Genomic DNA, 16,195 nt, shown 5'->3' on the forward strand with positions numbered 1-16,195 from the left:
GCTAGCTGGAAATCTCTAATACTGGTTCTTAAGTTTGAGAATGTGACTGCCCAATCTGAGCCACCTGAATGAGGTATCATTTTGATATGTTTTCCATAATTACTGATACTTGTTATTCTAATATTCATGGGAAGTTATTTTTATTTTTAGAGCATATTTATGGGAGTCCAATTAGAAGTACATCAGTATATTCTTGTAGGTCTGATCAATAATGTGTGGTGATGTCCAAAAAGAGGCATGTGTTGTTTTAAGGGTTGTAAATAGCCTTCTCCTCTTCTGGCATCTGAGAATCCCTAAGGATTCAACACTCCTCACTCACTGGAGGAACAGGCAGTTAGTACCTGGACCTTGGATGATGCAGAGGACTGAGTCTGGAGCCTTGAGGGGCTTGTAGCATGAAAAAAATGAAGGTATTAAAGGATGGGATAAGCTTTTGAGAAGGAAGACGAGGGGATGACAGAAGCGGAAATGCCTATTGTAAGAGGAAAATAATAGTAGTAAAAGGGAAGGGAACACAGAAGAAGTGAGGTTCAGATGGAGAGTATGTTTGTAAATACACAAGGACCGATGAGGAAAAAGTGATAGTGCAAAATTTTCAACTGCATCTAAGAGCAGCACTTACCCCACTGAGTGTTGTTAGTATTTTTCTATTAGGTGTCTGGGGCTTCGATTACGAAACTGGGTACTTAGGGCCCTCCTGGTGAAAACAGTTTTCTTTTGTTAAGTGGCCTACATCATTGTGTCTGTCGGAGGCTGTGAATGGGTATCACCTAGACAAGGACACTCTGAAGCCAATTCCAAGACCCTTGTGCATAGGTTCAAGAAAATAAATGCATTACTGGACTTTTTGTATACACAAATCCGACTATGTAATGCCCCACATAGAGCCATGCAGTGGCTCTCCATTGCCCCCACGATAAAATCATGTCCTTAATGGGCCCTTCAGCAGAAGGACCAGTGTATCGTTCCTGCTCTCATTTTTCTATTCTAGCCCATCTCTCCATTCCACGTCCCATCATACTCAATTCTCTGTGGTTCCAGACATGCCCTGCTACCCTTCATCTTCTGCCTCTGTACATACTGTTACCTTTATACCTGTTATTTTCTTCCAATCCCTCCCACTCATCCATCAAGATGACTGCTACTTATCCCTTAGATATCAACTTAAACTCTAAAACTTACTCCCTGATCTCCCCCAACACTAGCCCTTACACCATCATATACAAACTGCCAGTTTACCGATCTGTCAATTGCCCTTCCTACTCTATAACCTCTCTAGACAGCACAGCTCCAGGGGCACCACTTAGGTAAGTAGTTACAGTGTTATAAAAGGGGAGAGGTCCTAACTTGTCCCTTAAGCCCTTTGAGGCAGTGAATATATTTTGTTTACTATCATAACTGGTACCCAACAGAGTACCTCCCACACATTAGATATATAATATCTATTGACTAAGTTTTTATACATTTAGCATTTATTTGGAATAACCTGGAGTGCTTCAATAAGAAAAGGTTCTTCACTGTATAGGAGAGAAAAGCTCCAGGGTTGAGTGTTGTGGATTGGTTTTTCAGGATAATAATTTATACTAGGTAAAAGAGATGTTTTTCCTAAACTGACCATTTTAGAGTAACCCAATAGATGAGAGAAAGTATTTCTTTTATAGAATAATCAGTTAATAGAAGCAGAGGGGAAAAGAGCATTGGGATATCACCATTTTGCAAACCCTAATTAAAAAAACAGATCTAGGCCATGATCAGTAATGTTTGCCAAAATTTTTACATAACCCACTGGTCAATCTTAATTAAAATCAGTAAGTGGAGAACAACTGAATATCATGTACTCGTAATGAGATAGAAAAGTAAAAGTACAACTTATGAAATACTGCCAAAGGAAAAAAAAAGTGAATCTAATTAAGCCTCCAAAGGTAACTAGTCTGTGGGTAGAGAAACATATAAATAACAAAAGGAATCAATCAGCCAAAACCAGAATATCTGAAATTCTAATAGGGCACATAACCCAATTCCTTAAGTAGATAGCTACTGAAAAAGAGGGAGGGGACTATTAGAGATAAAGATAATTAAGAGAATTATTAACCAAATGTAATATATGGGCCTTGTTTGAAACCTAATTCAAACCACCCAACCATAAAAAGACATTTTGGAGAAAAATTTAAGAGAACACAGAGTAATATTAAAGGATATCAATAAATTATTAATTTTGTTGGGTGTGAAGATACTATAGTATGAAAGAAATTCTTATTTGTTAGAAACACATACTGAAATACTACAGATAAAATGCTATGCCTATGATTTTCTTTTAAATACTTTACACAAACAAAACAGCAACAATAAAAAGTAGGAGAGAAGAGAGAAAATAAGAACACTAGAAAGTTAATTGTTGAACTTAGATGATAGGTATGTGGGTGTGGTATGCTATTTTCTCTCTCATTATACCCTTGGAAAATTTCCATAATAAAAATTTTAAAATAGTTAAATGAAGAGCAGTTAAAAAACAGAGGAAAGCTCCATAGGTGAGACATGTTCTAAAGCAATAACCAGAAGGTGACCTACGAAAAAAATAGTGATAGCAATAGCAACGAACTTTCAATATAATATAAGACTCAGACAGTGGGTCACAATGATGAATACAAGGAATGTTCCTGGCAAAATATTAACATACATGTCAAAGAGCCCTGTGATCCTGGGTATCCCCAGGAATATTACAGAATAATTAAGAATGTTCAATATAGGATGCAGTCATTTGAACACTGTAACAGCTGGTTGTGGTATAAAGGTTAACAATGAAAGGAAAGGAGGAATGATAAGAGCACTCTGAAAGATACTATAATACTGAGATCCAGAATACTTGAGTTTTCAACAAAGCTTGTATGTATGAAATGAGCTTGTGATGAAATCATCTACTACCATGACACAAGGCCAATAAAATATCCTAAGATTCTAGAAATCTGACTAGTTTTCATTCTGTTTTCTGAATCTGAACCAAGACCATAGACTTGGGAGTGCTTAGAATCAACCTAATATCCCAATTTGATTTAGATGATGGTTCTCATTCATTAAGCAAGTGAGCACATTCCTATACGCCCAGTTGGATCACCCTGGGAATATGATCCTGGCAAAAAGAACAATGAGTCATTTTAATGATTTTGTCACTACCTTTTTTTTTTAAGACCACTTTGTTTCCAGGATGTTATTATCTTTATAAAATAAAAGCAGCATCCTCATCTCATAGTGAGGCAGAGAACAGTAGGGCAGATACAATATATTAAGTGTATAAAGGAATTTAAGGCTGAGAGTCCCAGCTGGACTGACCAATTCAGGAGATCTTAACATTTAGACTCCTTTCAAAGTTGGACTCATGCTTAAGGAAGATGTTCTAGTTAAAGTTTCCAGAAAATGGAAATTGGAGAAATTTTCAGATCCTCCAAACTTAGTCTTCACAGAAACAAAGTAAGGACAAGAGACAGTTTTACCTCCTGTGGATTTACAGCAGTTAAGACAGAAACCTCATATGACTGCCTCCCTGACTGCATAGTCACCAAGTGATGTGTCACATCAGGCACTGAAGACAGAGGATGTGGGGATCCTTCAGCAAGTACCTCTGCGAAACAGCAAAAAAAAATTTTAATGAAAAGTGAAGCCACAGATATGCCTACCTACATTATCAAGCTTCTCATTAAGAACTCTAAAATCTGATCGCTAAAAAACTGAATCACATGTTCCCGCATTTCTTCCAAATTAAATTCCAATCATTATCAGTGAATTTAGGAAGTGTTATAAAAGGGGGATGGGAAGAAAAGGCAAGAAATCTTGATATAAGTGTTGACCATTTTTCGATATAACAACTTAGAGTAATACAGCTTTAGCACTGTTATCTGGATTAAAATTGTGCATTAAACAGGGCAAGCACTGCTTAGGCAGGCCAATCAGGGGACCTTACAGCAGTCATCAATGATACAAATAGCATAATATGCATAGATCAAGAACTTAAAACTGGCTTCAAAGTTCCTACTCAGTGTCCCTTCCTCCCTTGAGATTTTCTAACTTAAGGCTGGCAAAGCAGCTCCATGTAATTTCTGTGCCTCATGTTTCAATTATCCACCTGTATCATTCGTGAAATAGAGGCTTTTTGTAGAAGCATACTCTGGGCCCTGGAGGCTCCACAGAGACATCACCCAAACATGGTCACTTATACCCAGAACTGACTGAGTGAGAAATAAATAACTAAAACAAAATATTGTAGACTTATTAAATGTTCAACAGTGAGATCACCATGAAAATTTTCTGGAAATAGTTTATATATAAGCCACTTAGCCCTCAAATAAAAAAGAAGTTTCTTCTACAAGTAGTGACTCTGTGGCATCACTAGTGTAGTATAATGTAGTACACTGAAGGACAGTGACTGCAATGGGGCATAGGGGGGACTTGATAATATGGGTGAATGTAGTAACAACAACGTTTTTCATATGAAACCTTCAAAAGAGTATCTATCAATACCTTAATAAAAAAAAAGTTTCTTCTAGGGGCTTTCTAGCTTATATTGTTCTTCCAGAGTGTACCATATGTTTTCTTACATACTATCTTGTAGTCACTCAGTGTTGTTTCCCATACATAAGTTTTGATTTCTCAACTAGATTTTAAGGTCCCTGTCTTCTACTTTTATCTTTCCCATGGTGCCAGGCACACAGTAGGCACTAAATAAATGCATGCTGACCTCACCTGTTAAGTTTTTCAGAGAAGAGGGCCTGGCCTGTGTAACTTGGGTGAAATTTCTATACCAGAGAGGAGCAACTGTTCCTAGAGAGCCCTTTCTTTTCTCCAGAAGATATGGCTTTTGAAGGAATGGAGAAATTGCTTTATATCTCCTCTATAAAACCTGGTTACGTTCTGTTTAAATGTTTTAAAAGTTAAGTTCTTCCATAACTGCAATAGGAAAGATAGAAATAGTCGTGCTAGGATGCTAAGGTTATGGATAATTTTATTTTTGTTACATCATCTTTTTAAAGAAAAAAAAATTTTTTTTATAGATTCACTTATCCAACCCAGAGATATAGAGCACAGATGCTACTTAATCATACCATAGTTACTCATAAGAAATACAATTAATTAAAATCTCCATTTTGGAGACAATCCTATTCCTTAGTCCCTAGCTGCAGCCCATTTTCCCCAAATGAAGAAGAGTTGAAAGTCTTACCATCATCAACTCCTAGGATAGAATTGGTATTTGGTAGGTTCAAGGACTCTCCACCAAGGTTGGGCTGGGAATTCATAGACACTAGGTTTTTACTGGTTACTGAAGCCTCTTCAAGCAAACTACTGCCCATCAGTGGCTCAGCTGCACAGAGAACAGGATGTGAGAGACATACAGCAGTCAAGGCTGTGCCTGATCCCCATTTTCCTTCACAGGACGCTGGCCTTTTCTTTTAGAACTAGAAGTTAATCTATTTCACCTACTTTTGGGAAGCAAGAATAAACCTAGCAGGGAAGGGCTGAGCCTCATGGATAAATATCCTTGCTTGTAATCAGCATCTGGGTTATGAGATAGGATGGATGCTCCTTGGGAAGAAGCACTTGGAAAGAACTAAGCAAAGACATGGAAAAGGAATAATAATAAAAACGAATTATCAAATTTAAGTTAGGGTAAAAAGGGAGTCATGACTGGTAAGTAAAAAATGCTTAAACTCTTGTCATACAGAAATCTTTACCACAGTAATACTCAAATAACCAGTTCATAGATAGGTACTAGTTACCATCAAACTCACTAGGCGAACTTTTAAACCCACAAACTCTGGCATCTTACTCTCTAAGAATCTCATAAATCAAGCTGTTTTATTTTGTTGGGGGAGGGAGGTGGACAAGCAATATGAACATATATATATTTTTTAAAAGCTTGCAGATGATTTTACTGTACAGTTATGTTGGGAAACCACTGGTCCATCAAATGAGACCAGGTCTCTCTACCCAAAACATAATCAGAAAATTCCTATATAACCAGATAGGCCAGTTATTTATCTTTTTGAACCCAGAAGACAAGCCCTCCTCTCTCGCCTCTGTGCTCACCAGTTTGCTCCTGCTCTTGGCTGGGGGCAGCCGCTCCCATCTGCACGTGATGCTTTCTCATGTGCACATTCCTGCTCCCACTCTGAGAGAAGGTCTTCCCACAGACTTGACACTGATGAGGCTTCTCTCCTGAAACAGGGACCGGGTTAAGACAGAGGAGCCAAACAGACGGTATATTTCTGACAGCAAGAGAAGAGACCTAACACCTAGGTGGAGAAGCCCAGAGAATGTTTAACTACATGAGGCTCCTTCTCCCATTCCCCTCCTTTCCTCAGCCTCTCAACCTTCAGTACACGGGGAAAGGCAGGCAGAGTACACCAGGAAGACCTGGCACACTCACTGCTTGCAGTCCTTTCCAGACCCCCTGTACTGCTGCCTTTACAAAACAGCCTCTTTGGTATAAGACCATGGCAGCCACAGAATATTTACTTCCCTTTTCAGATACAGTCTTCCATAGACTTTTAGGACATGTACCATACAAGGATTCCAACCCTTGGTTTGTAATACCCCTTTATCCTATCCCTTGCCACCACTCTCACAATCTTCAACATTCACAACAGTACTTCTTCTACACAGTGACCTGAACTATCCTCTGTCCTCAAGTCCAAAACTCTCTGTCACTACCTACCTACCACACAACCACATTGAGAGCAGGGGTCAAAAACTTATGCCTACAGGGAACTTGAAGGTAGCCAAAGAAAGTGAAATGACCAGAAAATTTCACGAAAAATCAAATCCAGAGAGACAAAAGGCTGACCAGTGAGTGGTTGCCTGGATCTGGGGATGAGAGCAGGAACCGACAGGAAGGGGTACAAAGGAACTTCTTTGGTGTGATAGAAATGTTCTAAAACTGGATTGTGGTGATGACTATACCATTCTATGTATTTTCTAAAAATCACTGATTTGTATAATTATAATGGGTGAATTTTAAAGTATGTGCATTATACATCAAAGAAGCTGTTAAGAAAAACAACTGCAGTGTTAATTGCTTATTATGTTCAGTGAACTAAGTCAGAGAAAGGCAAATACCATATGATTTCACTTTTATGTGGAATCTAAAAAACAAACAAAACAGAAATTGAATCATAAATTCAGAGACTGGTGGTTCCTGCAGGGAAGGGGGTTGGGAGGCTGGGTGAAAGGGATAAATACATTTTCTTAAAAATAATTTTAAAAAGGAAAAAAAGTTAAGTGCAATGGATTGAAATACAATGGATATATAGGAATCCATGATTCTAACTAATACTAAGAAGAGAGAAAAGGCAGTGAAAAATGTAGCTTATTTGATATTATTAGAGGTAACCAAAGCATCAATTTCTTATTCTGAAAACTCACAATTAAAAGAATTACATATTTATCCTGCCTTCCTGTGCAAATTACCAAATTGCCTGGTTGATTAGAGAAGAGACCCATTATACAGAAAAATTCTGGCTAAAAAATGTGAATGGACCAGAATTAGAAAAACTACCATTTTATAATCCTAAGAAAATAACAAATTCAGGCATCATCTGGAGATGAAACCATGAGGCAAAAAGGTTGCTAGGGAACTTTATATTGTGGGAATCAGGATGTTACCACCTGAATGCATGGATCAATTTTAACACCCAGCACTCTGCATCTCCTTTTATGATACAAAATGGAATACATACTGCCATCTATAACATATCCTTGCCAAAAATCTTTGAGGCTCTGAAGGTTTTAGGGCTCACTTCCATTTATAGGAAATACAAGGGAACAAATTAAATGACATAAAAGGAAGAAGCAAACAAACAAATCCAGGGTGTGGGATATTCTACAGGACCCAACAGACTGTTGTACAAGTAAGTCTGAGGCATGAAAAAAAGGGTGTGTAGACAGACCCAGATTCAAGACTTACTGACCAAGTGAAATAATTGGACCTTGTTGGATCCTGACTTAAACAACCCTACTTTATATGACATTTTTTGAGACAAGTGGAAAAAAACCAACATGAATTGGACATGAGATAAAAACAGGGAAATTACTGTTAGTTTTGATAGGTATGATAATGGCATGTTGTTACATAAGCAAATGTTTTTGTTTTCTCTACTTTTATGTATGTTTGACATAATTTACATAATAAAGTAAAATAACATAAAATAAAAATACTCTACAAACCAAGCAAAACATACCCACAAGACCACATCTAACCCATAAACTTAACAGTTTGCCACCTCTCCTTAGAACTTGTCATTATATAAAAAATTGCTCCACCCCTAAGATCTCAACTCTAAAACTCAATCCCTTATTGAGTACACCTCTTCACCTCCCTCACATCCACTGAATTGCTTTGCTGTTCTCATCATAGATCACTTTCAGATCCTTCTCTCCACTCTCCCTGTTCTGACTTCCCTTTGCACATGATGGCTAGCCACTGAACTGCTTGATTCCATTCTAGAATCTCTCCCCACCTTGAGTTCATTTCTGCTTGGTAAGTCTCTCTCTGCTCTGAATAACCTCCATTATGCGTATCTGATCTAACTTATAAAGCACCCAGCAACATGCCAAATTTGCTAATCTTCCCAGAAAACGGTTTGAATTAGAAAGTAGTTCAATGGCACAGCTGAAAAATTTTTTTCTCTTTGATTATACAACCCCTTGAATGCAATGATCAAGGGCTCTGATTTCTGATTCTGTCATGATGAGGATAAAACATTATACTGAACAATTTGTTTATTTTTTTCTTTACACCACTCCCACCCACCACCACCCTTACCCTTTTGGCTCTCCACCCTTCCTGAAATCTATGAATGGCACAGGTTCTAGTACCTGAGTGAACAACCAAATGTTTTCGAAGGCTAGAATACTCAGCAAAGGAACGACCACATCCTTGAGCTTCACAAAGGAAAGGCTTCTCTCCTAGAGAGAAAAAGAGATAAAGATTCTATCTTCTGATGAATTGGGTTACTACTCTTGTCCAAACACCAACCTTATCCTGTTTCCAATGATTTACTCTGATTTCTTGATTTTATGCTATATCATTTCAACAGGGCTATCTAACAAATGTTACTTCTCCATGATCTCCTAGTATACAGCCCACCAGACAGCCCTGCCCTTTTCTTAAGAGTGGCTACCTCTGAGCATCATACTTTCTTCTCCCTCCTGGCTCAAGCAGACCCCCAGCTACAATGACCTACCTTCTTTGGCGACCCCACCCCTTATGAGGATATCAAGACTAACAGTGTACACATGCAGTCAGGGTTTTTGCCTTATATCATTTCTCTTTAAGACTCAGTTTCTAGATCCATTTAAAATCAGACTTTTAAAGGTTATAAGATAGGTGCTATATAGTTCCATTTTATAAGCAAACAAAAAGATATTTAGAAAGGTACACAGAAAAATCTGTAATATGTTAAAAGTAGTTATATCCTGAGAGTGGTATTATGGATGATTTATTTTCTTCTGTGTGCTTTTCTGTAATTTTCATTTTCTAAAATATTAGTTTGTTATTTTAAAAATCAAAAATGCATGACAAAAACTGAGTAAGGTCTGTAGACTAACTGACAGTACTGGTAAACTTTCTAGTTTTGATATTGTATTATGGCAACATAAGTCAGTTTTTGGGGAAGTTGGGTGATGCACACACACAACTCTTTGTACTATTTTTGCAACTTTTCATTAGTCTATAATTATTTCAAAAAGTGAAAAAAATCAAGAGATGCAGTTCCTGTCTTCCAAGGGTCACTGACTAGTGTGAGCCAGAGAAATGTAGCTGTAAATGTGTAAAAATAACTTTAATATAAATCCCTATACAGAAAAGTGCTACAAGCATTTAGAAAGGGGAGGAACTCTGACTGTGATCATTTTTTAAAAAGCTGAATTTAGGCTGATCTTAAAAGATGACAAGGATGGAAGGGAATTTCAGGCACAAGGAATAGTGTGAGCATGGCCTTGAAACTGAGAGTGCCCTGGGCAAGTTCAGAAAGTGGCAAGTATGAAATAATAAGGAATATATATATTGGTTTCTGCCCCTGGTTCCTGACATAGACCTCCTAAAACACTTGTAAACAGGTGCCCTGGGAGAATTTTATTCTAACATTTAGTCTTTGATCCCAGTTCCTGATGCAGTCTCTTAAAACCCTTGTAATTTCTTCAGTGGTAAGAGCACTAGGATCATTTTTTGTTCTAATATCTGCCTTTAACCCTAGTTTGTGACTCAGTTCCTAAATCCCTTGGAGTTTCCTGAGTGATAGCAGTGTCTTTTGTTCTAATGAGGTGACTGTTGGTGGGATCGGGAATGGGAGTTGGTCACCAGAAAGATCACACCATGACTGAGATGGGATTCTCAGCCCATCCCCTATTCTTGAGAGGAGAGAGGGGCTGGAAATGGAGTTAATGACCAATCATGCCTATGTGATGAAAGCTCCATTAAAAAAATCCCAAAAGTACAGGTTTCAGAGAGCTTCTGGGTTGGTGAACACATCTACATGCCAGCACACCCCAACTGCATGGAGACAGAAGCTCCTGTGCTTTGGACCCTCCCAGACATCACCCTATGTATCTCTTCATCTGGCTGTTCATCTGTGACCTTTATCATATCCTTTATTATACAATAAACTGGTAAACATAGGTGTTTCCCTGAGATCTGTTCTAACAAAATAGCAAATCCAAAGGGGAGGATCAGGGGAAGACAGAGCTGTGAGTAAAACCTGGGGACCTACTATTTGCTACTGGCATCTGAAATGGGAGACAGTCTTGTGAGACTGAGCCCTTTATCCATGGCAACTGACACTATCTCCACATAGATCATGTCAGAATTGAGGCAAATTATAGTACAACAGCTGGTGTGGCAGAGCATTGCTTGTTGTGGAAAAACCCCAATACATCTGGTGTCAGAAGTGTTGTGAGTGTGGTAGTTGTGTGAGAGTAAAGGAGAAACACAGGAAGAGTGAGTTCCTCCTACTTGACAAGGTTAGCTGGCATGATGACAACATGGGAGCTCGGCCTTGAAGAAGGAAGCAGTACTACTCTATTATATTGTTCTTTCAGACTGTACCACACAGTTAATGTTTAGGACATTCCAAATGTCTATAACTTTTTTGAAAGCATATTTGTATACTCACACTTACCCCGAATCGCCAGGCACTCAAAATGAATGCCAAATGAATGAATAATATACACATATATGTATGATAGAATAAATGCCAGAAAAACAGAAAATTGTAGTAATAAATAAGGCTAAATAAGGTTTAATGAAATGAACTAAGGAACCTTGGAAAAAGAAGACTCAGAATAAGATTCATCAGTATCTAGTGGCATGAATCTGTGCATCAAACTAGTTTAGGCACAATGGTCTTCCCATTTGGAAACTGAGAAGATGGTAATTTTGCTGATATAAAGGACACAAGGGAAGAAGAGGAAGTCAAGAGGCAATGCTGTATAATGATTAAGCGCATGAGTCAGTTAACCCTGAGCTGAAATTCTGGCACTACCACTTACTAGTATGGGGAAGATATATAACCTAAAAATCAGTTTTTAATCTATAAAATTAACATATACAATTTCAAAGGATTATTCTGAGTGTTAAATTAGATGATACAAGTTAAATATATTCAGCATAGTGCCAGGTACATAGTAACCCCCCAAATGTAAGCCACTAAAAGTGGCAGCTTTAGTTACTATCATTACTACTAATAAGATCTGAGGTTAGTTCTGACATTTAAGACAAACTGTGTTGTGAGCACTTGAAAAGAAAATCCTTGGAAGAGCTTTCCAGTCAGATCAGAATTCAAGTCCTAGCTCTGCCATTTCCTACTGGGCAAGTGACTTAACTCTCTAATCTTCTGTTCCTTCATCAATAAATACAGTATTTAGTGCATAAAGTTACTTTAAAGATTAAATGAGATAATGTATATGCCTGGTACACAATAAATTGCCTCAATAAATGCTATTATATTAATTACTTAAATTCAGATCTGTGAGGCATCCAGGAAGAGACTGACTGAACTGAGGCCTGGAAATGTGAGAGCATATAGTGAAATGGGAGAAACCTGAAATTCTGAAAATGGCAAACAATTAAAGAGAGAGAGCTAGCAAGAGTTACAATGAAGAAAGAAAATCAGGTCATACTCAGAAATAAAAGAAAACATTTTAAGATGTTCGGTTTTATCAGATGCTACAAAGATAATGAGCAGCATAAGAATGATGAGGTTTCTAAAAAACAGTCAGGCCCTGGTGAACTCCATTTTTCAATCTACTCAGCTAGATGTTTTTTTGTTCTTTTATTCAAACTGCTTTCTTGGAGCAAGTATAGCTTACTCTCTCAAGAAAGAGCTAAGAACAGAGCTATTCTGTCCTAAAACATATCCAGGGGTGATATCAATCTAGAGGGATCATAGGGACCTGCGTGGAACAAACAAGGCTTCAGTTTGGGTTTCACTTTTTAGCGCCCTTTAATTGTACCAGCTGTCATTTTAGCAATGCAAGAACAAACAAAGAGGAGACAAAGAAAATGGGGAAGAATAGTTATTCATATCCTAAGATAGTGGTCTGGGTTCAATGATTAAGCTCTGGCAAGACACTTAGCACATGCTAGGACAAAAGGCTTGGAAAATCAACCTTCAACTCTTAGACTGAGTCAGGGTATCTTTATTTTGCTCCTTTGATATTAATATACTGCTTGATTCAGAACAAGTCACTTTTCCATTGTGTTTCTCATGCTGTGAGGCTCTAACAAGAAAGCAAACTCAAAGTCAGGAATTAATCTCAGCTTTTATATCTTCCCCCACCTGGAAAAGGCTTTGTATGATCTGTGACTCAATAAATATTATTGACCAAATTAAACCTGAGTAATTTTTGAAGATATTTAGAAAGAATCACCTTGCCCATATCTCACCATAAGACTGTTATTAGAGAAAGGTCTCGCATCCCTACCTACACTTTAGGCTCCTAGAGGTAAAAATCAATACTACATATTCCTCACACACAAGGGAAAGTTTAATAAATGTTAATGAATGAATCAAAAAGTGCCATGTGACATTTGAGAGAAGGAAATTCCATTTTTAGAGTTGTAGCAACAATCCTGGATCTTCATTTCTATTCCCAGCTCAAAGCCTTGCCTAAGCATAGGAAGGCAAGCACTGAACAAAATAGCAGGTTGTCTGTGGGAATGCTGGGGTGCACACACCTGTGTGGATACGTAGATGGTTCTTCAGGTTTCCAGCTGTCGTGAACTGCTTGCCACAACTAGACTCGGGGCACACAAAGGGCTTCTCCCCATTGTGGGTCCTCATGTGCACCTTCAGCCTCTGCAGTACATAGAAGCTTTTCCCACAACCTTCTGCAGGGCAGATGAAGGAGCGGTCATTTCTGCAAAAAAACACATATAGCAACAATACTTGAAAATGCTCTTTGCTAGAGGGTATGAGTCAAAGCTCCTATTGACTCTCAAGGCATACAGTAAATCCCAAACCTGAATGTATCAGAAAATCACCAGAAGTTTGTGAGAACTACTGATGCCAAGGCCCCACCTCTTAAAACACTGATTTCATAGGTTTAGAGTGGAGCCCAGGCTGATCGTTTTTTTTTTTTTTCAGATCTCCAGGAAATTGTTTTATAATGAGATTTGAGAACTCTTGCTCTAACACATTTAGGTTCTAAATGTCTTATTAAATATTTGTCAAGATCAAGGTAAATGAAAAATGAAATCTTTCCATTAAAGAAAAACGACATCTTAATGACAAGCTCGCTGGAGCCCAGCCTTTCCTTTAATCTGTCAACTAGGGAGACAGGTTCCTCCAGAAGCAACAATACTCTTGAGCTCCGACTGTGGGGTCTCAGATATGCTCACCGATGAGTTTTGAGGTGGTACTTGAAGTGAGCTGGCCACACAAATGTCCTGTCACAGCCTTCAACTGTACACTTGAGCTTCTTTTCCACTTGAGGAAGGGGCCCAGAATCTTTGGGTTGTCCATCACTGGAAACAAGGTGGACATTTTCTCCTGTAACAGAGTCACATGTTTGTAATCCAGGGAAGGACCCCACTCAGTACTTTGGTTCAAATAACCAAGTTCTTACATTTTTCTCCTAGTGATCAATAATTAGACATATACCCTCATTTTTCCCAGCTCTCTTTGATCCATTTAACAACAGAAGGGAGAGTGCTCTTCATCCTCATTCCCTTACCCTACAGAACCACCAACAGCCATCATGCTTTGTTTCATAAAACTAGGCCTCTTTGGCAAAAATAAGAAATGTCCAAAATGATTTCATATCTAAAAGCAGTTAAAACACCTATTTTGCATTACACAGACGATGGGGAAACAGGTATGTCAACACCCAAAGTGGGGTGTAACAGAAGATGATTTAGAATTCTAGGTAGTAAAAACATGTATTTTAAGGAGAAGCAGCCTTTCTGGCTTTGTTGTGGGCTTACAATAGTAATGTCTTTGGTAGATCATCATTCTTAGATTTCTATCTTCTGAAGGCAATTCGGCTATTTCTATCATTGTGAAGAAGAATCGTCTTCTAATTTCCTATACACCCCTCTTTAGTTATAAAATATTTAAGAATGAAAAACTCAGCTCATCTTAAAACTTCTAACCACATTTTAAAAAGTTAAGAGATAATATCTACTGAAGTTTTTTGTTCAGTAGAACAAAAGGAGGGAAAGAAGGGGAGGAGAGGAACATACAGTGCAGTGCCTCCCTTAAACTTAATCAGTTCTTTAAAACTTTATATAAATTCCAGATTAGCAGGTGGTATACTTTTCCTTCATTTTCTTCAAGACATACTTGGACATGACTAGAGAAAAACACTTAATTCTAATATAAGCATATGGAGTTTATCTTTCCACTATAATTACTATAGGTATAAAAACATGTATTTTTTTAAATCTTAGGAATAAGGTTTTTAATTTTCAAATTTCCTTCTCAAAAGTCAAGAGTAGGATAAAATATATTATACACAACACAGTCCCTGGAACCTGACAGCTGACTACAGTTAGTTTTTCCCACCTATTAATCTTATTATCTTCCTGCCCTACATTCTCCTTGCTATACTTCACGAAATGCTACGCATAAAACTAACTGCTCCAAGGCTCACAGACTCCAAGAGGGACTGGCAGTTACCAAAGGGAAGGAGGGGGGATGAGGAGGGAGGGGAAGGGGCTTAAGAGGCATTGTGATTAGCACACATAACTAGGGGGGTCACAGGAAAGGCAGTACAGCACAGAGAAGACAAATGGTAACTCTATAGCATCTTACTATGCTGATGGACAGAGACTGTAATGGGAAGTGGTGGTGGTGGGGCTTGATAATATGGGTGAATGTAGTTACCGCAATGTTGCTGATGAGAAACCTTCCTAAGATTGTATATCAATGATACTTTCATTTAAAAAATCCATTAAAAAAAAACTAACTCTCTCCAAAATAGAAAAAAAATTTCTAAATATTAATGTCATTTCCCTCAGGAGGTAGAAGTGTGGATTATTGTCTTGTTCTTTTTACTTTTCTACATTACCATTGTTGATTGAATTAATAATTTAATTATTAAAAATAGAAAAAAAATAAAAAAAAAAAAAAAAAAAAAAAAAAAAACTAACTGCTCCAAGGTGAGAGTAGAACCTAAGATGTTTTTGCTAACTAATATTAATAAAGTTTTTCTTTTTAAATATTGGCCCACATACTTTTATTTTTGTTTAACTGAAAAAGGTAAATTTTACGTAAATTTAAACAGTACAAAAATGCATGTACTATAAAGAAAATTTCCCACCCAACTCCAGAGCTCCAGCTAATTAATTTCTTTCTGATAAAAGGTCTGCTAATCCAGATATAAACCAGTGACAGTTGGGGCCTTTGTACTTTCAATTTTGCAGATGCAATGAGAACAGTGACATAATCAGAAGCCTCGAAAAAAATCCTTCGGGAAAGGATGTTTTCCTTTTATTCGAGTTCTTGTAAAGTCACCCACTTTAAGAATGCTCCCTCAATTACTTTGTTTTTGAAAACAAAGCACTGCTTGCAGAAGATAGATTATCTTCAAATGACTTCAACTGATGATATTTAGGATATTTAAGTCATCTGATGAGCATGTTCCAAAAAAAAAAAAAAAAGAGAGACAAATTCAACACCTCATATTGCACATGTTGGATAACACTGTAAGC

The 16,195-nt window shown here is 37.6% G+C and overlaps 1 protein-coding gene across 5 annotated transcripts in view; it reads right to left on the minus strand.

Moving 5' to 3' along the window:
- ZNF410 (zinc finger protein 410) overlaps positions 1-16,195 on the minus strand; it is a 46,533-nt gene that overhangs the window by 1,573 nt on the left and 28,765 nt on the right. For 2 of the 5 annotated variants that reach the window (XM_036993967.2, XM_036994107.2), the window contains 6 exons: positions 13,883-14,033; positions 13,220-13,401; positions 8,863-8,952; positions 6,076-6,204; positions 5,210-5,350; positions 3,489-3,616 (listed from right to left, as the gene is read on the minus strand). In XM_036993967.2, the coding sequence (XP_036849862.1) occupies positions 3,489-3,616; positions 5,210-5,350; positions 6,076-6,204; positions 8,863-8,952; positions 13,220-13,401; positions 13,883-14,033 (821 nt within the window). The remainder of the gene's footprint in view (positions 1-3,488; positions 3,617-5,209; positions 5,351-6,075; positions 6,205-8,862; positions 8,953-13,219; positions 13,402-13,882; positions 14,034-16,195) is intronic. The other 3 variants (XM_036994008.2, XM_036994054.2, XM_036994147.2) reach the window with 3 other exon arrangements.

Source organism: Manis javanica, chromosome 8 (genome assembly GCF_040802235.1).
Source record: "Manis javanica isolate MJ-LG chromosome 8, MJ_LKY, whole genome shotgun sequence".
NCBI lineage: Eukaryota > Metazoa > Chordata > Mammalia > Pholidota > Manidae > Manis > Manis javanica.